General features: G+C 45.2%; 1 protein-coding gene across 6 annotated transcripts in view; it reads right to left on the bottom strand.

Annotated features, from left to right (window-relative positions):
- Nucleotides 1-27,053, bottom strand: part of SCHIP1 (schwannomin interacting protein 1) — a 116,370-nt gene that overhangs the window by 30,412 nt on the left and 58,905 nt on the right. For 5 of the 6 annotated variants that reach the window (XM_036444577.2, XM_036444576.2, XM_045583640.1 and 2 more), the window contains one exon: nucleotides 873-991. In XM_036444577.2, coding sequence (XP_036300470.1) covers nucleotides 873-991 — 119 coding nt within the window. Of the gene's footprint in view, nucleotides 1-872; nucleotides 992-14,266; nucleotides 14,727-27,053 lie in introns of those variants that run through there. The other variant, XM_036444581.2, reaches the window with a different exon arrangement.

The following is a 27,053-nucleotide window of genomic DNA, read 5'->3' as shown; positions in this document are numbered from 1 at the left end:
ATTAATTACAGTTTGAGAAGTTCTGGCTGATAGCCTTATCTTCCAGGTAAAATTATAATTTTAGTTGGAGCTGGAAGGTATGCAAGTAATCAAAGATATCCTGAAATGGTAATAAATAAGCAATGATATCTTGAAATAAATTAAGATAAACAAAAACTGCCTGGCTCGGCTGGTGTGGTTCAGTGGTTGGGTGTCGACCTATGAATCAGGAGGTCATGTTTCAAATCCCGATAGGGCACATATCCAAGTTACAGGCTCCAACCCTAGTGTGAGGCGTGTAGGAGGCAGCCAATCAATGATTCTCTCTCATCACTGGTATTTCTGTCTCTCCCTCTCCCTTCATCTCTGAAATCAATTAAAAATATATATATATGATATATAAAAGAAAAACTGCCTGGAGGACAAGCTAAGCTCTGTAATAAACATCAAATGCTCAAAGTGGGAACTGTGTTTCTCAGCTACGGTATACACTACAATCAAATGGAAGAGGGGAGCAATGCCGGGTGCTTTGGGACTGCTTAATGGGAAATCTGGTGATCTGCCATGCTTCTCTAAGCATCAGCCAGCTTTGGAGTGTGCCCTGATTCCCCCATCATAGTGCAAAAACTGCACTGTGTCTTGAAAAAAATGAAATATAGAAATCTGACCTCAGGTGCCTTGGAAAAACTGGCCAAAAAAGCCCCAAAACTAAACCCCAATAAACAAACCCAACAAATGGGAGAAGTCTGTCCAGAATCCAAATAAAGTTGATAGTATTATGAAGAAAAAAAAATTACTCAAGGACTTAAAGGATATCTTTTATTAGACAAGTGGTCAGATGACAAAACCCATTAGGTACACATATCAGAGAATCAATGGAAAGGAACACTCACCGAGAGGAAAGGCTTGGCTTCCCACTTTTGCTGCAGCTGGTATAAATTCCTGGGCCATCATCAAAGAAGCTCCCGAGTGCCAACTTCTGTCGGATAGATTCTCTCTCATTTTTCTGTGCCTAAAATTTCAGGAAAATAAAAAATGCCGATAAGCGGACAGATACATCACAACCATAGGCGGTCTAACTGCTAAGTTTCTTAGAACTGTAACATTAGATGAAAAAAATAAATACATAGGCCACAGCCAAGAGCATTTGAATTATTAAGAGCTGGAATTAAACCAGCCTCTCCTGGTTGCACCCCTGCGAGCAATTTCAGTTCTTCGGTGCCTTTCCTATTGTTAGTCTAGGGCTGTGGTCGGCAAACTATGGCTCGCGAGCTACATTTGGCTCTTTGGCCCCTTCAGTGTGGCTCTTCCACAAAATACGATGGCCTGGGTCAGTCTATTTTGAAGAAGTGGCGTTAGAAGAAGTTTAAGTTTAAAAAATTTGGCTCTCAAAAGAAGTTTCAATCGTTGTACTGTTGATATTTGGCTCTGTTGACTACTGAGTTTGCCGACCACTGGTCAAGGGAATCGCCATTGTGGTGCTAAAGATTTTCACCAGCATTGAGCTAGGTTTCCGGGAGCTGTCATCTTTCTTCTTACCTGCTAGATTCGGCAAGTATTTCCTCCTAAATCCAATTGTTTTTATCCCAAATGGGGCCTCTCACTGATTCTTGTCTTCTCTCTTCCTTTGATCATCCCTTCAGCCCACTTTCTCTATGGCAAGAACATTCATTCATTCATTCATTCATTCATTATTCAACCATGATGTACTGAGCCTCTATAAGATGGGGCTGCCCACACTATGGCACAGGGGCAGGGCCCCGGACGGATAGACACAGCTTCTGCTGCCACCACGCTCTGTCTCGCCTCTGTTCAAGACTCATCCTGATCTCACCAGGCTCAGACTATGAGATGGCCTAGCATGCTGTGTAGAAGAGCTGAAGAATTCTAATCGAACCCATCTGGTTCATATTTTGAAGGGAAGCCAGGCCGGTGTGCACTGGAAAGGATCTGGCAAACGGCACTATGGAGATAAATTTGGGTATGTTTACAACACCCGGCTTCCCATAAAAGTCCCATAAAAACTCACCATGCTGAACTTTTAAACCCTTTAAACGACAGGAGAGAAGATCAGGAATGATTTCCTTAGTTAAAAATAAAACAGCTACGAAAACGAACATCGTGAGTGAGAAATCCTGGGGAGAATGAGGCCCTGGTTTGGTTTTGTGGGATGATGAAGGTGGTGAGCAGCAGCAGCACTGTACGTTCTGAGCGGGGAGGTCAAGACTGTGCTGAGCAAACTCAGTTATAAAACCCAGCTCAGGTGCCTGGGTGTGGCTACAGACGGCACAGTGGCCCCTGGATCGTTCCTGGAGGGTCTGGAGCCAGGAAGTTAACCGTGAAAGGTCTGAGCCATCATCCGAGCATCACTGTGATGAAACACACTCCTGTTGGAAGGATGGGCTGACATGGCTTCGTTTCACCCTCAATTGGAGGGCAGTCTTGCCTGTTGACGGCATTGCTTGTCCCCACGATACAGGGACGGTATAAACTGGTGTGGGCAGAGAGAAGTGCTGTTGTACAGACTCCCGAAGACCAAGGTCAAGGCTGCTCTAACATGGTAGAAATTCTTCACACGCAGCAGTTTGCATTCTAATTAAAAGTTCCACTTTTATTTTATGAGCTGCATTTGAAGAGTGCCACAGGTGGACAGCACAGAATAAATATATGCCAGAGCAATACCGCTAAGCCAGTGTTCCCAACAGGCTGCGTCAGAATTTCCTGTAGAGACTTTAGACATTCCCACTGCCTCTCAGCCTTTTGGCTAAGATCATGTGTAAAATATCCATTCCCTCGGCTTTAGGACCAGATATTTTGTTTCAATAGATTTGAGGACTTCTAATTCAAGGAAAGCTCATTTCTGTTTTCCTTTCTTCCAACATTTTTAAGTCCTTGAACACTATAAGCATTCTTTCAGCTGTCATAATTATCGATGACATCTCTATTTATCTACTCATCCACCCCCCCCATTTTGGCATATACTAAGGGAAGTGCGTCATAGTAGTATTTACTGTGTGTGTGTGTGTGTGTGTGTGTGTGTGTGTGTGTGTGTGAGAGAGAGAGAGAGAGAGAGAGAGAGAGAGAGAGAGAGAGAGAGAGAGAGATCTTACCATGTATAAGATTATATATATATATATATATATATATATATATATATATATATATATATAGACTTTGCCCACACCCTACTCACAACTCCTAATACTCTTACAATTTCCTAAGTGTTATGTGAATGAGGTGACTTCTGGAAAGTATCTAAGGTGGAGGCTGGTTGTCAGGAGAACTCACCATGTGACTAGAGTGTTGGAACTTTCAGTCTCTGCCCCTCTCCCCACCTCTGGGGATGGGGTTTGAATAACTTCTGGGTTAGTGAACACATGAGGATTTGGGGAGAGTGGGGCACCTGGAGAGGGCATTGAAGCTCTGCGCCCCTTCCCATATACCTTGCCTGATGTCTCTTTTCATCTGGCTGTTCCTGAGTCATAGCCTTTTCTAGTAAGTGTTCTAGTAAGTAAAAGGATCTGCCGAGTCCTGAGCCATTTTAGAAAATTAATTGAACTCAAAGAGGGGGCTGTGGAAATCTTTGATTTATAACCAGTTGGTCAATGCCTGGAATTGCAACTGGCATCTCAAGGGTCATCAGGGGAGGGCCTTATGGGACTGAACCCTCTGGGCTGACAGCATCATAATTCACTTGAATTCTTGGACACCCTGCTGGTGTCCAGAATCTTTTGTTGGTGTGGGTGTACATGGAATTCCCCCACATTGGAATTGGGTCTGGGAACTCTAATTTAGTGTATAATACAAAGCAAAAGACTACTTGTACACAGTTCCAGCTGTGATACTGATTTCATGTGATTTATTGGGCTAGCACAGCACTGAGCTCCGAGAAAATAGCCATGAGGTTGTAAGGGAAGCCAGAATGCCTTTAATTTCATAAATACTTGTGAGTGCACTGCTGGGAACCTTAACTAAAGAAACCCGCCCTTCCAAAAAAGCAGGGCTGGAACCAGTGATGGCCCTGCCAAAATAGAACCCTATCAATCTTTATTTAAAACAAATTCACTTCAAAATCTCCGAATCTGCCATGTAGATTGAATGTAGTCAGTGAACCTGTTTCTCAATCCATACAATAAACAAAAGAGGGTCTCACTCAATGTCCTCTAATCAGAAAACTGTTGAATGGAACTGAGCACCCAAATATAAAAACAGTAGATAACCACAGATCCTTAATGACTTATGCTCAACAACTCGCTGGTGTCCAACATTAGCCTGGGGTCTGGAAGAGGGTTATCTGAAGAAGACACCTACCCCAGGTGTGAATGTGTGAATGTGCCCTAGATTCCATGTCTGCCTTTTCTGATCTACCTGAGCCATAGATGTAGGAGAAGGCCTTAAAAAGAATTCTATTTACACGAATTACAATTCTCTCTACCCAAATACTTCATTAACAGTGTGAAGAGGACTGTTCTATAATATACAATCTTTCCCCCTTCTTTCTCAGGACCCAACAAATCAAGAAAAGCATTAAGAATATACTCTGAGTGGCCAGATTATGATGATCTCTGAACGAATAATAATCTGGCCACTCAGTATATATCCTATATCATAAAAGGCTAATATGCAAATTGTCCCCTAGACCAGGAGTTCAACCAGCAGGCCAGCGTGCCAACCACCCATATCCCCTCCCAGGTTGGCCGGACCCCACCCATGCACAAATTCATACATTGGGCCTCTAATATATATATATTTACTGAGTGGCCAGATTATTATGCATTCAGAGATAATAATCTGGCCACTCAAGTGTAAATGTCACCCACAATCCCACCACTTAAACACAGACCACTGCTAACATTTCAGTGTATTTCTCTATAGATTTTACATTTTATGTATGCATTTTTTTCTTCATAAAAATGGAGTTTATATTATTTGTTTTATTTTGAGAAATTTCCTCATTTAAAATTCTTTAAAAATAATTTTAAGACCTGTCAGTGGCTCTACCCTATGTTTTTTAGGCTACATCCAATTAAAAGCAACATAAGTTAACATTTTTATATAAACCCTTGCCCACATGTCGGACTATTCCCTCAGGATAAATTCCTGGAAGTGGAATTACCAGACCAGCTCCATGTGAACATTTGTTGAGGCTCTTGACACATTCTGTCACATGGCTCAACAGAAAGCTGCTTCAATTTACATGCCCACGAGCCATGCAAAAGGGTACAGTTTTCTCTTACAAACTGGCTAACACTGAAGATTTTCACTTAACAAACTGCTGTCACTTTAAATTTGATAGGCCAAAGGCATTCTTTTTATTTTAATTTCTTTACCAGTGAGATTAAATATTTAAATATTTTTCGTTACTGAACTTGCTTCCCTCCAAATTTGTTTACTCCTATCTTTGCTTGTTTTTCTATAAAGGTCTGAGAGTTTTGACATTTCTTATGAAAGGTCTTAGTCCTTTAGAATTTTAAGTCTAACTACTCCGTAGTTTTAAGTCTATAGCTTGCTTCCTCTGTCCTGTCTTTGATGGCTTTGGGCTTGCACAGCCCTTACCAGTGCGGAGGTAAAGGATCTCACCTGACATTGGAGGATTAAATGAATTTACGTAAACTCTTTAGCAGCTGTACCTGGTCCGTGCTCATGTAAATCTACCATCAATGGTGGCTGTTGTGGCTAAGCCTCCAGCAATTCCTGCTTTGAAGGCGAGGTAATGAGGGTGATGGGAGGTTACCCACTGATATCGAGGAGCTAGGACTCCAGCCCATCCTCCCAGCGCTAGGTCTTTCTGCTCCTTCATACTGATGGGTAAGGTGTCCAGGTGGACACTGCGCTGGGGACACAATGTGAGAATTAAAGAGCTAGAGATTCACGGCTTTCCTGAGATGGATGCGATGCTTTCTCCTTCCCTGAGCTGCTAAGCATATATCAAGGCCTAATCACAACCGCAGATATTTACAACACAAACACCCTCTCATCAGAGCCAGTCTCCTTGACACCACTGCTCACTCTTCCTTTGGGAACAAATGTGATTCCCAATGTTTCAAGTAATTGTGATGCAACTGACTAGCAAATACTTTTTTTCTTAAAATTCACCAACTGGAACCCAACTTCATTTTGATTGCCCATATGTGTAAAGTGAGTGAGTGTGTATGTGTGTGTGAGGGACAGGTTTCAAAACCCTTTTGTTTTCTAAGGAATTACACCTGCAGGGCAAGTATGTCCTCCACCCTCCTCCCTGCAAAGCCCAAAGCTACCCCAGGATGAGAAGCGTACAGGAAGGGGAGGGGCCGACTCAAAAATACAGTTTGTGTGTATGACAAGGGGAGCCCCCATCCACTCCTCAAATGGCCTTGGGAAATACCCACATAAAACAAAAGTGAAACATCTAAAACTGATATTGCCAGCAAAAGCACAAGGGCAGCTGAGAATAGTGGTTCATCACTCGGAGACAGAAAAGCTATTCAAGACCAAGACGAGAGCAACAATGTGCTTGGAAAGGCAGTTTCTGTCTTCAGCTGTCACCGAATTCCCTCCTGCCACCCCCTGTGCCCAGGCAGATAAGGCTCACAATGGTTTTCGGGGGTGCCCTGTGAGCCACTATCTCAGAACAGACCGGGGAGCACATTCAGACCCTCGCCCAGTGCTCAGCCTTTCCCAAGGCATCATTCTTTTGCGGTGATTCCCCCAAACTTGACAAGAGCAAAGAGAGGTATTTGGTTCTGCCTGGGTAGATATCGTCCGTCCCCACATCTAGTCCGTCCCCACGTCCCTCCCATTTTTTCTTCAGGATGTGGCGTGTACCGTCCCTTCCCTTCCACACAGGATGCTGCTCCCAAGTCCCCTCCCCCGGTCCTGCCTTCATCCCCCTGGCCCAGCCCACCTCACCAGCAGCATCTGGTGGCGCTGGCCACTGGGGCAGGGCCACCTAGGCTGCCACATGCTCATCTGCACTGACATTTACAGGCGGAATATGGAGTATCTCCTGCATTCTACATCTTATTTAACGGACAAACTGTATTTTTGTGGGGACAGCTGTAAGGGCCACTGGGGTTCTCAGGAACACACGTCAGGAAATATAATAACATCCTAAACCTAAACTAAAGCCAGCTGGTGCTCAGGGACTGCAAACAGCTGCTTCCTTCTGGCTCCTTGTGCAGATGATAAAGCCCCCCGTAGCAGGAAAGGGCCCATCTGACCAGGAGGATGGAGGTCCTTACACTCCCCAAAGGAGGGAGATGCGTGAAGAGGATTGGCCTGCAGCGGTGGTCAGCAAACTCATTAGTCAACGAAGCCAAATATCAACAGTACAACAAATGAAACTTCTTTTGAGAGCCAAATTTTTTAAACTTAAACTTCTTCTAACGCCACTTCTTCAAAATAGACTGGCCCAGGCCATGGTATTTTGTGGAAGAGCCACACTTCAAGGGGTCAAAGAGCTGCATGCGGCTCGAGAGCCACAAGTTTGCCAACCACGGGTCTAGAGAATCACTGGGGGACCCAGTTGATGCAAATGGCACAGGGGTGCTGCGGGGCTAAAGGCGGGTGGGAGCTCTGGAGCCACAACACTCCCACCCAGGAGAGGGGAGAGGTGTACGGGAACGGTTTCCCCCAGATGCCCTGTCTTCCATCCCTTCCCTTGGTTGATCTTCCCCTCCTCTCCAGCTCCATGTGTTTCTTACTTTTACTGGTTATTGGATGTGCTTGCTCTGTAATGCTGACAGCTCTCAGTTCACTACTGACCCTGGAAGATACCACTTCTAGCATCCTTTCTGCATTGCATAACTTCTGGTCAGTGCTTCCCACACATTAGGGTGCCTATAAATGACCAGGACAGCACTTTCCACCCAGGGGAAAAGAAAAACAATGCGCCATTGAGGAAGATCTTCCTCAGGACTGGGCTGATGACTACCCCGGTCACCCACAGCCCATTAATGAACCCAGGACGCCAGGGGGTGGCTGTGACACAGGTGTGCCAAGCAGAGAACTGCACAGGTGGCCCCTGTCTGTCACACTCATCTCATACCAGTAGTTCTACTTGGTTATGCATGAGGATCACTGGAGGGCTTGTAAAGACAGACTATTTTTATTTATTTTATTTTTTTTCGATTCAGGGGATCTGGCCTGGGGCTGAGAGAGTGCATTTCAAATAAGTTCCAGATGCTGCTCATGCTGCCGGTCCAGACACTTTGAGAAGTACGGCTTCCACCAATGGAACAGATCAAGTAGCTAGATGCAACAGAGTTGGTTCTTCTTTATCTGAGCACGAATCTGTTCCTTGTGGAATGGCCAGACTCCACATCCAGGTGGATTTCATTTGTGGCCGTCTGGCCCCTGCCAAGGCCTTGCCAGGATGCCTGTTTTGAAGCAATTAATGATTCCCCTGGCTTCAGTGCAACCCATTGCCTAGCGATATCTGGCATCATCGCCATTAGCAGCATCCGCCGGGAATGCACTGGGATTCTGTTCTGGAGCTTCCTGTGGAGAAGTGCTCTTCCTTTAGAAAGATGACAGTCACTCTTCTTTCTCTCCACAGCTTGTTAAGAAGGGCGGCTTCCCTTTAATGTTTAGGGACAGCACTGCAGTGTGGAGTCCTTTTAAACATTAGGAACCAGAAGTACACGATTTATTTGTTCATTAGGCAGATTTTCTTTAAAACAGAAACTAAAAAAAAAAAAAAACGCCCCACACAAACAAACACCGAAATATACTGGTGGCATTTTCTAATTATCTTCTCTCTGAAACAACCATGGGTTTTATCACACGATCATCAACATATAAAAAGAACATTTTGTAAGAAAACACGTCTTACGCTTTTGAATGGCACATGCATAATTACTTGCACTGTGTGGGTTATGTCAAGTTCTTGTGTCTTATTTTATCCCCAGGGAGATTTTGATGACGAGTGGGAACAGAAGTTGAACAAGCTAGGGTCTTCGTGAGAATCACTGGAGGAAGAACTCCAGGACACGATTTACTTGAGAACGGGCTGGCAATAACAGTGCTGGAGAGGCCAGTGCAGAGAACGGAGATGTTTGCGGTTACTTGTTAGCCCCGAGGACGGTCTTGCTGTTGACGGCATTGCTTGTCCCCAAGCCCCAGGGACGGTATAAACAGGGGCAGGCAGAGAGAAGTGCTGTTGTACAGACTCCCGAAGACCTGAATACTCTAATTGTGTAGAACCAGAGCAAAGGGACTTAACAAACATCTAATCTAGGGCTGACGTTTCAGGAGCCACTCACCGACTCAATGGGAGCTTTGGTGGAGGTAACGGAGCCCTAGGCGCAGTCCACAAAGTTGGCTACTGCAGTGCAAGTGTTTCCACGTTCATTCCTAGGGGGCCACCGCCGGAAACTCGAGTTTTCCTCCCTCATGAGCAGCGTGTCCCAGATGTGAGCTGCTGGGAGCATCCTGGGCTCTCTCTGGTCCTCAGATGACCGAGGCTGCTTTCTCCCACAGCACGCTGCTATCTGGGAGCTCTATTTTTAACAGGTGCGTTTCAGAGGCCTGCAAACCCATCGCAGGCATTCAGTGTCACTGTCAGAACACAACAGTGTGAAACACCTCCGGGATGGTTATGCAAGAGCCAGGCCTCAATCACTGCCAGGAAGCCAGTGTCCCCAATTTCCCACCTCACGGTGGACTCAGGGTCTGGGAGAGCCAGACACAGGCACGTGACCAGGAAGGAGAGCAGGAGGTCACGGCAGGGAAACTGGGGTCAAGAAGACCCAAGTCCACATCTTGACTCTGACACCTCCTAGTGCAGGTTGCAGAAACTCTTTAAGCCCCCCATTTCTTTTTCTGGAAAAAGAGATAATACTATCTTTTAGGTTGTGTTAAGGATCAAGTGAAATGCTATATAGAAAGTAGTTGGCATGGTGCCTGGCCCAGAGAGAAACTTCTTAAATGGTAGGTGTGAATATTAAAGGGAGAGATGAGCAGACTGCCATACCTCGATGTGGGGTTAGGAAATGAAAAGAGATAAACCAAAGAATTTATATACTTATACGCACAGCCCATGGGCACAGGCAATAAGGTAGTAAAGACCTGGTTGGGGGGGTGGGGGGGCTGGGAGGAGGCGGTAAAAGGGGGAAAATGGGAGACATCTGTAATGCTATGTTGGCTAAGTGGGTAGAACGTTGGCCTGCAGACTGAAGGATTCCAGGTTCAATTCTGGTTAAGGGCACATGCCCAGATTGTGGGCTCAATCCCCAGTAGGGGGCGTACAGGAGGCAGCTGATCAATGATTCTCTCATTATTGATGTTTCTCTCTCTCCCTCTCCCTGCAAACAGATTAATGTCTGGGGAGAAAAGAATTGGGAGTAATTGCAGATGGATACAGTGTTTCTTTGGGGTGATGAAAATATTCTGGATTTAGACAATAGTGGTTTGCATAACCTTATAAATATATTAAAACTTGTTAAAATTTGAAATTGTATGTGAGTTGTGCCTCACATATTAGGGTATATAAATTATATCTCAATTGAAAAATAAACCACATTTCTTTGTTTGTTATGTGTGTGGTTTATTACTTTTATTGAGCTATAATTCACATACCACATGCCCAGAAAAACCAAATTACTTGAAACAACCACCCCGTCTATGCTGGTGAAGCAAAGTGATGTCGGAGGAAGAACCCTGAAGTCCTCTTTCCACCATCTAAGACCCTCCAGGCCCGTCCCTCCCTGCAAAGGGAGGGGAGACCCTGGCTCCGAGCAGGAGCGATTGTCCCCAGGTGGCGAGGTGGGCCCAGGCCCCCGGCTCAGTAACTGAGCAGTCCTTCCAGCGCAATCAGCCCTCACAGACAGGAAGACTGGGAGGGTTAATGGAGGTCGACGGCTGCTTTTCCTCGGTAATTGAGTGGGGAGGGCAGAGCTCTTGTCTGGAATGGCAGCTGGCATTCTGTGTTCCTGTTTATTGCAGTTTATCTCCAGCAGTCATTCCCATTCACCTTTTAAAAAAAACATGAGGCGCAGCTGTGGCCTCACTTTAAATATTGTTCCTTCCAGCCTTGTAATGTTTTCACGGGCTCCTCCCTAATCTTTCACTGTAATTGGATGCACAGCACCTCGGAGGAACAAAGCGAGGCGAGCGGGCCTCCCAGTCCTGCGTCCTGTCCTCACTGCACAGGCCTGCGCCCTGCTCCTCTCTGGGAGGGGCAGGCTGTGGACAGGAGGCAGGGCGGCTTCCCCGGGTCAGCTCTGCTCCCGGACACCATGGGAGCCAGCCTTCTGCCGTCTGTTACGTTTTCCCGACTTCCTCTCTCTCCATCAGGGTAACTTGGATCTTTCCGGGCTCTGAGAGGACACAAGGTGCATGTGTTTTTCGGTCTACACTTGCTATCCCAACATCCAGGCAGCATCATCTATATCAGCTTGTGTGCTCCCTCTATCCATGAGCCCCTTGAGGGAAAGCCCATCCTCCCTCCTGCGATCCTGGCCCTCGATGTGCTCTGTACTTGCTCCTAAAGACAGCCAGCTGTGTGGGCTCCGCCAGAGGGCCGGGGCTGTGCAGAGCAAGGCAGGGCGATGACCACTGAACATACACACCCTGGATTCTGCCAAGGTGCAGGCCTTCCTTCCTAAATACTGAGATCTGTTGAGGACAGCTTCACCACTGCTGAGCAAACCAGAGATCCTATGAGACATCTTGCTCACCGCTGGGACCTTCCCCAAGGAGTCGGACAGATGCCTGCTCTCTTCCTCCCCCCGCCGGGGCGGAATCTAATTTTAGTTATCGGAAAGTGACCTTTCCCCCAAGGCTGTTTGCCTGACTTTATCACAATCTTGTAAAATAATCCCTGTACCCGTGTGGTATTTATTAGTGCAACTGGTATAGGAAGTTCTGTCGGATCTACCAGTAGGCAGGGGTATATCAACTTTCCAACTGACCTCATAGTCACAGGAGGGGAAAGAGAAATTATTAAAACTTTAACTTATATTTAAACATTTATTTAAAAGTATCTATCAATTGGTATATGTTTTATATGTACATAATGCTTTTTACAGTAATATGTGCATGCTAACTTATGAATAAAATATATGTATTTTAAAATATTAGAGATATGGGGTCAAAAACATTTTACCGATGGGTACAAGGTCAAAAAAAGCCTCCAGACCCCCCTGCTTTATGGCACCTAATTTAATTTTCTACTTAGTCAACCAAACAGCAAAAACAATACATTTAGGGGTGGGGGAGGGAAACTTAGAAAAAGAAGATTCCAATTAGGAAAAGTGATTTTTATACCACCTAATTCTTTTCCTGCTCTTCGTATTTTAAAGAAAACATATGCTGCCTTGTTTTGCTAGGCGTTCTTAATGAAATTAAGACTAGCCTTTTTTTTTCTTTAGCATAATGAAGCCTTCAGAGTAGACACAATATGCATAAATTTGAAAACATTTGCCTGAGCAAGGCAGTTAGAAAGCTGAACCGACAAGAGAACAACTCTCGCGTGAGGGCCCAGAACGGCATGGCCTGAACTCCGGCATCCTCCTCATCGAGGGGCTCCGCCCAGGGGTGCTTCGCACTGGACCCACCAGACACCAGGTCTCCCGAAAGCCCCCATGGCAGCCTGCGGCCTCGGTGAGATAACGGGCTTCTCACTGCAACTCTGTCTTGTTGATGTTCTAAAGCGACTGGAGCCTTTCAAGCTTGTGGCTTTGGTCCGTGCTGTATCAGGTTGCCTCATATCACCGCTCACTCATCCCAGGCATCTGGGCTCTCAGGTTCTAAGGAGCACGAAACTACAGGGGCCATTATTTTACTGTTATTGCATGAGCAATGGCATGTTTTTCATGTTTTCCTAAGTGCAAACTGACCTACACTTTTCTACCTGAGACTTTTTTTTTTAAATTGATTTTTTACAGAGAGGAAGGGAAAGGGAGAGAGAGTTAGAAATATCAATGAGAGAGAAACATCCATCAGCTGCCTCCTGCACACCCCCCGCCGGGGATGTGCCCTCAACCAAGATACATGTTCTTGACTGGAATCGAACCTGGGACCCTTGAGTTCTCAGACCGACACTTTATCCACTGAGCCAAACTGGCTAGGGCTCTATCTGAGACATTTTAAGAAAATCGACAGCCGTCTTTTGGCCCTGAATGTCAGAGGCAGGACGAGAGGCAGGCACTTGCCCTCCTGGACTTGGTAAGTGACCAACTCTGATTGCTGAGCATCCCTAGAGTCTGCCCTGCACCCACTTCCAGCAGGAAGGGACAGCTGAGAGGTGTTGGGGTCCCAGGACTCTGTGCCCTTACCACCTCGGGCACTCATTCCCTCCTGGGGGACCGCAAGGGACAAAACACACGCAGGGCCACATGGCAGGACATTTAAATCTCTCTCACATATTCATGTTTCAGCTTCTGAAGGAAGAACATACATTCCTCTGGGCTGCTCTAACAGTTAATAAAACATATGCTCAAAACAGCCCCTATTCTCACCCACAATTATGCATATAAGATGCAAACTGGAATATTCTGCATTATTATCAAGACAGAAGCTTCTTTCTGTGTCTCTGGGGGAAAAAAGTTTGTGACATACTTGATCAAATTAGCCAGTCTTCCTGTGTTAGTTCCATGATGGGAGGGTCCTTCTTTTTTCCTCTTACATCTGACTCAGGGAAAATGACAAGGGAGAAGGACGGGGCATGTGTTTAGCCTTCTGTGGACGGACAAGCACACACTTGCAGTTTGATTTCATGGCCTCACCCATATAACTAAAGCTATTTTTACTTGGGCCTCTTATTACTGGACAATTACCGTATAAAACATTCCAAAAATATATTCACCGGCTTTCAAAAGAAAAGGCAAGCAAAGAATTAGTAGATACCGTATCAAATGTTTAAAACTCCACACCTTCTCTTAGTAAAACTTAATATTTTAAAAAGAAAAAGTCAAAAATTAGAAAGATAGGTTAAACATTCTAGTAATTTTTAATTGCAAGCGAATTTTTAATATGTCAGTAATTTTAAAAATGTTTCCTTTATATGAAAAGCCTGCCTCACAACTAAATGTATATTTTTTTTCAACTTCAGAATAACAACATGTGTATTCCAGTTACTGCTAAAATATACTAATGGATACAAGCTGGGAAAAGCAGAAAGAAGAGCGTTCCCAGCTTAATGTATTCAATTCTGTGCATTTCAGCTTTCCTGACTATATTATGGCAATGGCCACTGACTGTGGAATTTGGCCACTTCTCAAGGGCGATCTTTCTCCCAGTTAGAAAAATGGTCCAATTGTTCACAAACAAAAGAACTCTCTCCCCACACCCCACACCCACCCCTTACCTTTTTATAATTCCCCTCCATATCCAATGGGGATTCTTGACTGATGATGTCATCCATTCCATCACTGTCCAAATTCATCCTTTGACTCTTTAGAATTTTACTTGAGAAAGAGTCTCTCCTGAATTCTGATAGGCTGATGTGCCAACTGCTCAGGACCCTGCTCTCTGCTCATGCTGACGTGGAGAGCCGGCTAAGAGTCTGTGCCCGGCTGTGCGTGTCCTTGTCCTGCTCTGTCTCGGAGACACCGCCCGCCCGCCCGGCCCTGGTCTGCCCTGTGTGCTGGCACAGGGGCAGCTGCCGCTTGCTTTCTGAGGCTCGCTTTGCACCACGCTCGGCCTGTGGTGAGCCCAGCCTTCCCACCATCTGCCGTCCCCTTCCCCTGGATGATCCGGCCTGGATCCCTCTCCACAGCACCTTCCCTGTTCCCAGCCCAGGAAGAGCCGATTCCACCCCCCAGCTGCCCAGGTCAGGGCCGGCTGTGGCTAGGAGCGCTGGAGGAAGCCAGCAACCTTATTCTGAACCCAGGGCAGAGTGGATGAGATAAAAATAGATGCAAACAACACAGCCCCGCAGACTTTTCACCAGCCAGTTAAAAGCCGGGTATCCCATGACAGAATGAAAACAGTATAATTTAAAGGCTAACCTGTAGGACAGATGTTTGCTTTTGCTTTTTTCTTTCCCCCCACAACCAATCATTTCTTAGCATCAGATCTAAGTGTCTCATCTTATGGTCGAGGCCCCAGCGCAAAGAGGAAACTTATTTCCAACCCAGAGAGAAAGACCCCTCCGCCCGAAGACGGGCGCTTTGCTCTGTGAATACAGTCCAGAGAAAAAGATCCATCAGCTTTTCTTTACGATGCAGCTGGTGGCGGGCTTCTGCACAAAGGAGAAGGCTCCTTTTCGTTGCTCTCCTCACTCTTTTTCCCAGGGCTTTCAATTTTGTTTACTGGCTTTACACACGGAGAAGGAAAAGGCCCACAGCTGGAGGATGTTTGGGTGCAAGAGGCAGACAAACAACACACAAACACACTCCCGTCACTGCTGAGTGACCAGCGCCAGAGACTAAAAAATATACCCACTGCTCATTAAAAAAAAAAAAAAAAAAAAAAAAAAAAAGATGTTACTGTTTGCGGAAGTGGGCCAAAGAGCTCCAAGAGCAAGCTCCGTCTAACACCATCTCCTCCTCTGACAAGTGCAGACCAAAAGCAGCAGATGGACTAGTTAATACCTTTTCCAATATGAATTCTTGACCAAGTTCAATGCTGTGAAGAACAACACCCTAATCAACCAGAAAATGCCATAAGGTAGCCTTTTGGCATCTGATCCTCTGCTGAAATGCTGGAATTCTGTTGACTATTTCCACAATTTTTAAAAAATTCTATTTGCTCAAGACTGGTGGCATGAATGCGTCTTGATGTAGTTGAGTGTAGCCCAACTTTTGCAAAGCAAATAGCTTCCTCCGCAGCCCCTGACCCAAATCCGAATCCTCCCTGCACTCCACCCTTGCGCACTCCCCACCCCCTCAGTTCCCAAGAGAGTGACCTGCACATTGCAGACAGTACAATGACAAGCTATGTCTCAGGACCCACACGCATCTGAGCAGGGCTGCTCCCTGGCAGAGATCTCCCATGTCTTATTCTCTTCCAGACCCCAGGGCCCTCATGCCAAACAAGGCTCCCGCTATCTGCACACAAGGGACCCAAAACACCTCCCAGGGCTGTGGAAGCAATGCTGGGTGCTGCCCCAATGTGGGTGTTCCCAACACTGGAGAGTTCACCAAGGTGAAGGTTCTGGGGTTACAATAAAGCATCTGTACCATAAAGGATCTGTGTATACTAAATCCTGTCAAAGGAGGCCACCTGAAATGAAGGAAGCATGCATCTTATTACAGGACATATATTAACACTAGGGGCCCGGTGCATGAAATTTGTGCACTGGGGAGGGGTCCCTCAGCCCAGCCTGCCCTCTCTCACCTACTGGGAACCCTCAGGGAATGTCCTACTGATGGCTTAGGCCTGCTCCCCTTTGGAAGTGGACCTAAGCTGCAGCCTGGCCTCCCTTTGTGGAAGGTGACTGGGCAAATCAGGGGAAGGTGCCAGCCCCATCACCCTGCTGCTGCAGACACTGCCAGTCACTGCAGCCGCCAAGGCATTTTCATCAACACGGACTCCAGGCCTTCACCATGAAAAAATGACAACTTTCTTTAGGCATTTTCAAGATGTGTCTTTCATAGGATATGACATTTCTTGCTTTATTTTTCTTTTTATTCTCACCTGAGGATATGTTTACATTGATTTTTTTCCCCCCCTTCCCTCCGATCCTGCCTAGCCCCCCCGATCCCCATGGCCAGCTGGGAGCGACTTGGGTGTGAGGAGGTTCCCGGGACCCAGGTATGTATGCAAATTAACCACCATCTTTGTTGGGTTAATTTGCATACTTACTCTGATTGGCTATGGGTGTAGTGGAAGTACGGTCAATTTACATGTTTCTCTATTACTGGGTAAGATAATAACAATAGTTACCTCTCCTGAGGGGTTGCTATGTGCCAGGCACCGCCCATGTGTGTCTTACAAGTCTTCGATCCCCACAGTCACACTATGGAGTAGATACTATTACCATTTGCATTTTATAGCTGAGTGAGAGTGCAGTGAGGAAAGTAACCTGCCTACAGTGAGGCTGCCTGCAAATGGTCAGGCCAGAGGGTGAAACTGGGCCCTCTGGTTCCATGACCCACATTCTAAGTGGGCGTGCCAGACTGCCTCCCACTGGCTGCCTTCGAGAGAAACAAACGCCCACACTAAAATAATCAGCACGGCTTTCAAAGACTAAGATTTAGTACAGAAAGTATCCCCACAGCACTTCTACAACAATATCACATACTGACCATCAATTGCACATCAGGGACACCCAGCAGGCATCACCACTGTCCCCTGCCAATTAGACCACAAGAAATAAAATGAGAGTGCCTCCACCCAGGACCGCGCCCTAGCACTCAGTAGAGCGGATCTTTTCCGGTTCAACACTGTGCTTCTGGAGCCACTGTGGCTCCTCCCATCAGCCGCGGGGTTTCAAGGCTGCTTCTTCAGGGGCAGAGTTTGCTTATCCACCTTGTTTCCCCGACAGCATGCAGACCCGGCCTCACTCACACACGCTAAGGGGACAGTGAAGAGCTGTTGCATAAACACACGAACGCAGGAGAAATGTAAGTGTTGCTTAAAATGTTTCCTCCAAATGCTGTCCAAGGTAGGAAATACCAATAGTTCACATTACTGCTTTCCAACCGAGATTTTCTGTGGAAACCACATACGCTCAAAGTTAAAAATGGGTCTGCTTTGGTTGAAAGAGGGGAGCTACCATGAACTTCAGTCTCTGACCTTGGTCAGCAGCCTAGTTCACTTAGCAATTGACAACCAAGAGCTAACATGAATGGAATTTTAAAAATGTAGAGACTATAAGACTTAGTAAGATATATAACACTATAAGCCTGATCACTAATGTCGTTTTCCTTTCATTTTTGCAGGGTGGGCTTAAATCTACAGTTAAAATGACCAAACTCTTGAACTCTCATTATTAACTATGCATATGAATATACATATTCAAATTAACATACAGTGATTTTATACTGACTGCATATATATATATATATATATATATATATGCACATACATACTTTAATAATATATTATCTTTTGGAGAAGGCACTTCAAAATCCAAGAGGAAATTTCCCAGCCAAACAACAGCAACAACGATTCGCACTAAGTGAGGAACGAACACCATTCTGCTCCTCCCCCCCCCCCCCCCATGCCTTTCCTGGTCATATGTGATTCTCTAATAAGCACTACCCAGACGCAAGTGACAGAACACCCCCTCCTGAAACACGGATGCAAGAGCTTACAGGGTGGCCCCCCGTGGTGTTGAATTTTCACCCCCACAAGGTGCTCAGCACAGATACGTCCGTACCACCGCTGTCTGGGCGGCTTGTACCAGCTTAAAATATCTGGTCATTTGGACTGACCTGTGATGCATTCTACAGCTTTGCTACTCAAAGTGTGTCCTCTGACATTTCCTGGGAGCTGACTGGGAATGAACACTCTGAGGTCCCAACCCAGGCCCACTGAATCAGAAAACACATTTTTAAAAAGAGCTCTTGGATTTGTGATTGTACCTTAAATTCTAGAAGCATAGATCCAGACCTTGCAAAAATTTATTATACGGCCATTATCCTTGTACGTTAGATCATATTTCTATGCTCGGTGGCCAGACTCTGACTTTAGATGTTTGGGGTCAACACTGTAATTAATTTCACTCCCAAGAGGTCCAGATGAATACAGGAAAGGATAAAAAAACAAACTACTTCACTGGAAGAGGAGCTGTATGCAGTGCGTGGTGGTTTTGCAGTAGCTATGCAAACGGGGGGGTAACAGCCACTTGTGTCCTTTCTACAGAGAATTTTCTCCGGTTCCTTGTCCACTGCCACCTTCTCCAAAATGAACGATGCTGGCTTAACATGGGCCCAGACACTGACGCCATCCCTTAGAAAACACACACACAGCTGCTGACAATCCCTGAGGTTTAAAGGGCTTTGTCTCACCCCGTCCTCCCCTCCCTGCCCTGAAATTCAAGGACTGGACCGGAGAGCTTCAGTTTCCTGTCAAGCCATGCCCTCAACTGCAAGGTGCATTGATCACGTGAGCTAATGCTTTTAAATGATCATTATCGGGCCATGGTGGAAATTATTGACTCCGAGAACACTGACCACATTACTGGGAAATCACTTAAGCATTTGCCAAAAGATTTTCCAGTTTACAGATGGGGACTCTAATTCATCCCGACTAAGCCTGCAGCATCCACTGCCTGCCCTTCAGCCTGAACATATCCAAATTCCACCTGCTATTCAAAGTGATACTTCAGTTGTAATCTTTTTTTTCTTCTTCAAATTATTTGTTTTTCTTCTGTGCAAAGTACATTTAAATTTGTTTTGCCTTTTTAAAAAAATTAAACCTTTGATGTTGAAAGTATTAGATATATCACCTTTGCCCCCCCTCCCCCCTTTCCCCGCCATTGTCCTTCTATCCTGCTCCCATCCCCCACCCCAGGCTTTCCCTAGCCTATTGTCTGTGTCCATGGGTTATGCATATATGCATATAAGTTCTTCCGTTGATCCCTTTCCATCCACCTACCCACCTCCTTTGCTTTGCTTTGCTTTTCAATTAAGGCCCTCTGAGAGCTAGACGAGCCAGGAAAACATGCAGGCAAATTTTTAAATGGACTTGTCAGTGTATGTTGAAAAATTAAAATAATGACACTGGGAGTGTGGGGTACAGGAGGTGAAGGTGTTGGAGTACAGAGAAGACCGGACAGTCACCTGCATTAAAATGACTGAGGACCACAGACACAGATCTTTGTGCCCAACTGAAAAACCTGAGCACAAGGAACTCAACTGTGGACACACTGTGGGCCACAGCGTGGTATCCAAAAGGAACCAGAATTGATGTTCCCATTGAGTGTCTCTGTGTCCCTAGCATGCTTTTTCCATCACTGGCTCTCCTATGCTGACTGTCATTATGCCTTCTCGAGAGTTGTTTTCTTCTGAATTCAAGCAGTTCTGTCAACGTACTTTCTATTTCAGGAAGCTTGGTAATTTCTGATGCTTTTAGATAGTGCAAAGGAGAACACTAAGTACACTAAGACAGCGTTTTTCAACCGCTGTTCCGCGGCACACTAGTGTGCCGGGAGATGTTGCCTGGTGTGCCGTAGGTGCAGACAAGACAAGAATTTTATAATTTTTCACTATTTTGTTTACTTAATATTTCATAATAAAGTAATTATAAAATACTTTCTTTGTGTTTATTTGATTCCTATTCAAGAGAATTACTTTATATATAGTCAATATAGGCACAGAGTTAAATTTTTTAACATTTTCTAATGGTGGTGTGCCTCGTGATTTTTTTCATGAAACAAGTGTGCCTTTGCCCAAAAAAGGTTGAAAAACACTGCACTAAGATTTCAAATCTTCCCTTGGCATAGTAGATATAAATGAATAATAGGAGATGGCTGTATTAATGCTGAGCTTCTTCATGTGAAGTTGTAGTTACCCAAGATTGTGTGTGTGTGTGTGTGTGTGTGTGTGTATGTGTGGTCTCTACTCTTCAAAAACCATGAATGTGTTGACATGTACCAGAGAGATGTTCCCATTTCCTATCCTCCTCCATCACCATTCTCTTTCCAAGAGAAAATACTAGATGTTTGGCTTAGATAGGCATTGCATATTCATTTCTTAAAACCACTGGATGTCTGAATCCTGATGTTTGAGGCATTAAGTGCTATTTTAAATAGCAATGTCTGTGCTTCTACTAAATTTCTATTTCAGATCAGGTGTGTAATGTAGTTCTGTTGAGATGACTTTTTTTTTCCCTTCAATTTGGACACTTATTGCTTTGTTCCCTCTGAGTTAAAACATATAAACTAGATTTTCAGATATCTTTCTTGGCTAAAAACAAGTGCAGAATTATATACCCAGAATTATTTTCTTAATTTTTAAGGTGATAGATATGTTACTGCCTCCTCAGAAAAAACACACAGTATCTCAGCAAGGCAAAATACAACTATAACCAGGAAAAACCATGAAAACGAAGTATTAACCAACACTAGTGACTAAGGGGAAAATGTTTCCAGTAAAAAAATTTATAGAATCAGACAGAAAACTGTTTCAATGAACTTAGCTGTAAATGCCTGTATCAAATAGTGTAGCACTAAGCTTTGAAATCCCCTTTTCCATTAGGTCAATATATTTTTCCCTGCTGTGGATGAAATAGGCTTAAATTGGGCAGAATCTTAAATGAATTCAAATTCGATACCTTTGTTTTCTCCTTCACAGGAACAAGGGATTGGGAAATGAACCCTCACTTGGCCTGGTGTCAGTAGGGATAGAATATATTTCCTTTCCTTTGTTAACCATTCAATAACCCACTAGAATTTGAGTGTGAAGGCTGTTTTCTACTCTCTCTAGCAAGAATTTTCACAACATCTTGGTGTATTATTTAAACTGATATACTCCCTAGCTTTAGCAGACTCATATAGGCCATCTTTTATTTTTTATTTTAAAATATATATATTTTACAGAGAGGAAGAGAGAGGGATAGAAACCTAGAAACATCGATGAGAGAGAAACATGGATCAGCTGCCTCCTGCACATTCCCCACTGGGGATATGCCTGCAACCAAGGTACATGTCCTTGACTGGAATCGAACCTGGGACCTTTCAGTCCACAGGCTGAAGCCCTATCCACTAAGCCAAACTGGTTTCAGCGGCCATCTTATTTTATGTGCTTGGTATAGCACTTTCACTGGGCTGAAACATTTTGCCCAAGAAAACTTTGGTGTTTCAGGAGGCAGTTAAGTTATCCCTCCATAGCTAAAAAGATTTATTATAACTTTGCAAAATTCAACATATTAAGAAAGGCAGCTTGGATATGAGTGCTTGCCTCAACCTATCGCAGGTGTTTTGAAAAAGCTTTTGGGGATAGATCATGAGGATCACCTTGGAAAAATTCAAGGTTGAAGGATTAGTAAGTAGTACAGAGGTATATTCTCAATGCATTGCCTCTGGGAAGGCTGGGGGGCTTGTCTCATTCATTCTGTCTCCCCCCGGCCCCCATTTTGGCAGATGGGATGTTAGAAATGCTGGCAACTGGCCAAGAGGCTCACCAGCCAGGTGCCTGGACTGCTGGGGTCAGCTTCACCAACTCCCTGTTGCAATGCACGTATCTGAGCTTCTCTCTGGTATTGTGATGTGAAATCCTGATCCTCAGGACTCAGAACATCGCCAACCGCAGAAAATGCAATTCAACCCAACAGACATTTATTGAACACACATACGCTATGTGTAGGGCAGGAAATGAAAACAAGGCTCTTGCAGATAAATACATCACTAGCTGCAAATGGATTCTCAGAAGTAAAACCAAAGTGCACTGAGGAGAACTTCTGACTGGGAACCCCATGGGGAAGGTGCCCTTTGAGCCTTGACAGTTGCATCAGCCTACAACAGGTCGAAGCAGGTGGAGTGAGAGTAAGAGACATTCCAAGCTGAGGAACCAAAGCAAAGCAGTGATGGCAATGAGGGCAAAAGTGTGGGATCTGGAGGGAGGACTGTTTCCAGCTGGGGGTTCAGGTCATGGTTAGGCCTTACAGGCCATGCAAAGGGGTGTGGCTGTATCCCATGGAAAATGGGGAGGCAATCTAGATTTCTAGCAGGCTTTCCTCAAGAAACCAGGTGTGTGTGTGTGTGTGTGTGTGTGTGTGTGTGTGTGAAGAAGAGCCTCTGTAAGCTCCCCAGGGAGAAGAGAGATGAGAGTCGTTCATGTATCACGTTACTTTCTTTTCTTGCGAGTCTAGATTCCCACAGTAGCAAAGAATGTGAGGGTGCGATCTGTATCCGAGGTGGTGGAGGAGAATTGGGGCGATGGAAAGAAAGGGATGAAAGCAGGTCATTGTTTCTGTATGCACACACACAAATCCCCAAAAACAACTGCTGGGAAAGAGGAGAAAATATTTGGGGGCTTTGAAGCAACACAGACCCTCTGACCTCCAACTTGAGCTGTCACATTAACAATATCCCCAAGCTTCCTACCGGGGCTGCTTAGAAGAATGCGGCCTGAGGAGGCTGCCAGGCCCGAAGCTGTGGGCGAGGCTCTTTCCTGAAGAGGCTGGCTTCCTCCCAAGTCTGGAAGATGGAGGCAGGCAGCTCTATCTGAACACGACGGCTGCAACGGAAAAGCACAGCACATGCCTCAGGAACCTCTTCCCTAATGTAAATCCCGAGGGAGAAAAGTACACGGACATGTACTTGTGTGTATTGAGAGCCTTTAAAGACACAACCGACACAGAAAATTCTGCCCGAGCGTTTCTCTCTGACAGTCCCTCCTTGCACCTGCAACAGAGATTTTTGGGCTCCTGGTAGCAATGAAACTCTCTTTAAAGCAACCCTCTACTTGGAAAAGCAATATACGAGAATCAATTACAGTTTCCTATATTAGCAACAAACTGCTGAGAGCTGGAGTGGTGCATGGCTCTCCCCGGCTGCTTCCCAGCCTTCTCGGGGGTCCCTGCTGTGCACCAGAGAAGGAGCGCGCTCTTAATTCATGGGAACAGACCTGGTTATGATGCAGAAAGGTGGCCTCCCTCCCACAGGGGACCTGCCAGCTTCCAGGCCAGGGCGATAAGTAGGAAAAATCCTATTTCCCAGATGAGAAAAGCAACAGGAAATATGGGGATCATTTGTCTCTCAATGGGAACGTTCAGGTTAACGGCAAGTGTTGGGGGAGGGAGGACAACATCAAAACATAAGAAACCAGGGTGCTATACCCTGGCCTTGTAGCTCAGTTCAGCATCCACCCGATACACCAAGGTTTGGGTTCGATCCCCGGTCGGGGCACACACAAGAATCAACCAGTAACTGCGCCAATGGGGAGAGCTGCAAATCTATATTTCTCTCTCTTAAATAAATAAATAATAAAAAAAGGAACCATGATGCTATGGTACTTTATATATAGTATACATATCCCTCCATATTACTTGAAGGCTTATTCTAAGCACTGGGAAAACACATGGATACGAATATGAAAATCCCTGCCCTCATGGAGTTTACATGTTGAGTGGGAGACAGAAAATACACAAATCAGTATGTATTCTGATAGATGGTAACGAATGCCAAGCATACAAATAATTGCTTAAGCATAGCAGAGATGTTGGGATAGCTTTGGAAAGTTGGAGAAGGCCTGCTGGAGAAGATAACATTTGAGCAAAGACCTGAATAAGCTACAGGGGAGAAGGGGTACTCAAAGGAAAAACACAGGATGGCCAGCTGGATATGAATTCCTAATAAACAGTGAACAATTTTTTTAGTACAAGCATGTCTCAAACACTGTAGGAGATTTGCTAAATCTGGCAACCCTACGCAGAGCAGCATATGCCAGGTAGGCGGGGCAGGGAATGGGAAAGGGGGATGTGATGTGGGAGAGGACTCCGAGAGGAAACAAGGCCATGGGTGGCCCAGAGTTTTATTCTGAGCAGGATTTTGAAAAGGGTGACCTGCTCTGACTTAGGTTTTAAAAGATCATTCAAGGGTAGGAGCAGCAAGAACAGCTAGGAGGCCATTACTGCTGCAATGATAATGATGATAAGGTAATGATAATAGACATCTAGACATATGCACCAAAATGAGCATGGAATTTGGGGGCGAGGGGATGGCCGCATTCATGAACTCTCCATTAAGAAATGTTGGCATACATTTGTGGTAGGAAAGGATTCAGTCCTAGAAATAAATTCTGTCTACTCGGCAGCAATGCTAACCTCAGGAAGCTGCTTTAAACCAAGACATTATCATTCTCAAAAATAAGTTACTGAATATGCCATCATCCTGAAAGGGCAAGTTTCTGAAAAACATCAGACTGTCGATATGGCATCATGAGTGATTGTGGTAACATCAGGCCAAGGCCTTGGAGAAATTGCCCTTTCTGAATCCAACCTCAGTGGTGCCAGCTGGGTTCTTAGATTCAGGTGCCTAAGTGGGATGAAGACTTTGCTTCCAGGTTACTGTTTTTTGTCTTTGCTGAGTTATGGATAAAGGGAGGGGTTTCAGAAGAACATACAAATAAAGATAGTTCTACCACAGAACCAACCCAGAGAGATGCAAGATCTATTGACTATGACTCTATGCCTGATTGAAAATGAGCCATAAACACTTCAAAACTATCAAACACACAATGACAGTGTTACATGCTCTAGATTAGGGGTGTCGAACTCAATCAGAGAAGGGGCCAAAATCTAAAATCCAACCTAAATCGTGGGCCGAATGGTTTACTGAACAGTCATAAACTGTCATTGTGATGGAAACGCAGCGGAGTGCAGTGATGACAGCACAGTGCGGGCCACATTGCAAGGCCTGGCGGGACGGATTTGGCCCGCGGGCCTTGTGTTTGACACATGTGCTCTAGATCATATAAAAGAAAGTCAAGCCGAAACCGGTTTGGTTCAGTGGATAGAGCGTCGGCCTGGGGACTCAAGGACCCCGGGTTTGATTCCGGTCAAGGGCATGTACCTTGGTTGCGGGCATACCCCCTTTAGGGGGTGTGCAAGAGGCAGCTGATCGATGACTCTCTCTCATCGATGTTTCTGACTCTCTATCTCTCTCCCTTTCTCTCTGTAAAAAATCAATAAAATATATTAAAAAAAAAAAAGAAAGTCAATTTGTCCTCCTCTGGAAAAGGCAGTGGGCTGACAACATCCCTCCTTTCCAGATGAAACTGCTGACATTTGACCAATTTTTGACCTAGAAAAACAGTGATTTTTGCGTTCAACCTAATGAAAAGATATAGGGAATCATCCTGGAGTAGCTTGCCTTTCAAAAATCAAATTACAGAGTTTCTCTGAAAAGAGAGGAGAAAAATTATCTTAATTATGAAGTCATTTAATCATCTGGAGCCGTGCCAGAGGTAGGCTGGCTCTGCAGAGATGTTGACACTCTCCACTGCCGAGCTCTGTCTCTTGTGCGAGTGAGGACATAGTTGTTCCCGCAGCATCTTGACCCCTTTCTCTTGGGAAGAATTTCTGGGAAGCATAAATCCTGATACGGAGGCTCTCTATGGACCTAAATGTACCATAAAGGGAAATACTCTGCCACAATTACAAAATTGCAATGATGAAGCAGAGGAAAAGGTGAGTAAACATATTCTGCAGGCACACTAGACTTAGACCTGAGAAACCACTGCCTTAAGTCTTGTGAAACGTCCTATTCCACCTGCATACATTTACCCCTGTGAAATCTGACCTCAGGAGAAACACCTGCTGGTCTCCAGTAACCTACCTCACACAAGGAAGAGGCATTGTTGAGTGAGAGAATTGGTCTCTCAGAGCTTCCAAACTCGGTCAGCGGAGTAAAGCCCAATATTAACTCTCCAGGACTTAGGCGAGCCAGGCCAGAGGTGCAAAGAGCAATTTCTCCGAGAACAATCTCGCTGTCTGTTTACAAGGAAGATGCTGGCCATGTTGTCTCGACACAGGAGGGAGTTATGAGCACTCCAGAACTGGTCTTTTGAAGTCATCTAAGTGTTTAATTCATAAACTCCAGGCAGCAAATTAGCATAGAGATGAATATGCATTGCAAAACATTTTCTACTTGGAGGTTTTTTTGTTTTGTTTTGTTTTTTTGTTTTTTTATGCATGCGGGTTGGTACCTTCATTCTTACTTATCAACCATCTTAAACAACCTATTAGTAAAAATAAGTTTGGAAACACAAGTGCAACTTGAAACATCAAAGATAGGCTGGCTGGTCTTTGGAAATTTCTAAGATCATCAGTTCCTTCCCTATTTACATCATTTCCTTAAAGACAATCCTAAAAACTGGACGTGAAGCAACTCACATCCTCTGCAAACACCATAAAGTCTCCGGACGGAACAGAATCCTCCCCCACCCCTCTCACCCCCTTAACCCCCGCCCGAAGCCCCTTCAATTCAATTACAGTTGAAATAGTTCCTCTTATTTGCAGGCATACAGACCACGCACAGCTCAGATCGCCTCGGCGGCGGATTTTTCACATATGCCTTCCAGGCCAAGGAAAAGCAAGTGTTTTCTGCCCCATTAGCCCCAGAAAAACCTAATTACAATTCAGAGACTGTTATGCGATGGAGGAGGCCAGGGGTGGAGGAGGATGGCAAATCCCTGGAAAATCCGGAGAGACAACCTGCTGCTGCTTGGGCAAGAGGACAGGCCTCCTCCCCTCCTCCCGGA

Source organism: Pipistrellus kuhlii, unplaced genomic scaffold (assembly GCF_014108245.1).
Source record: "Pipistrellus kuhlii isolate mPipKuh1 unplaced genomic scaffold, mPipKuh1.p scaffold_m20_p_2, whole genome shotgun sequence".
Classification (NCBI taxonomy): domain Eukaryota; kingdom Metazoa; phylum Chordata; class Mammalia; order Chiroptera; family Vespertilionidae; genus Pipistrellus; species Pipistrellus kuhlii.
The sequence above is the reverse complement of the archived record's forward strand: the minus strand, read 5'-3'. Positions and strand labels throughout refer to the sequence as shown.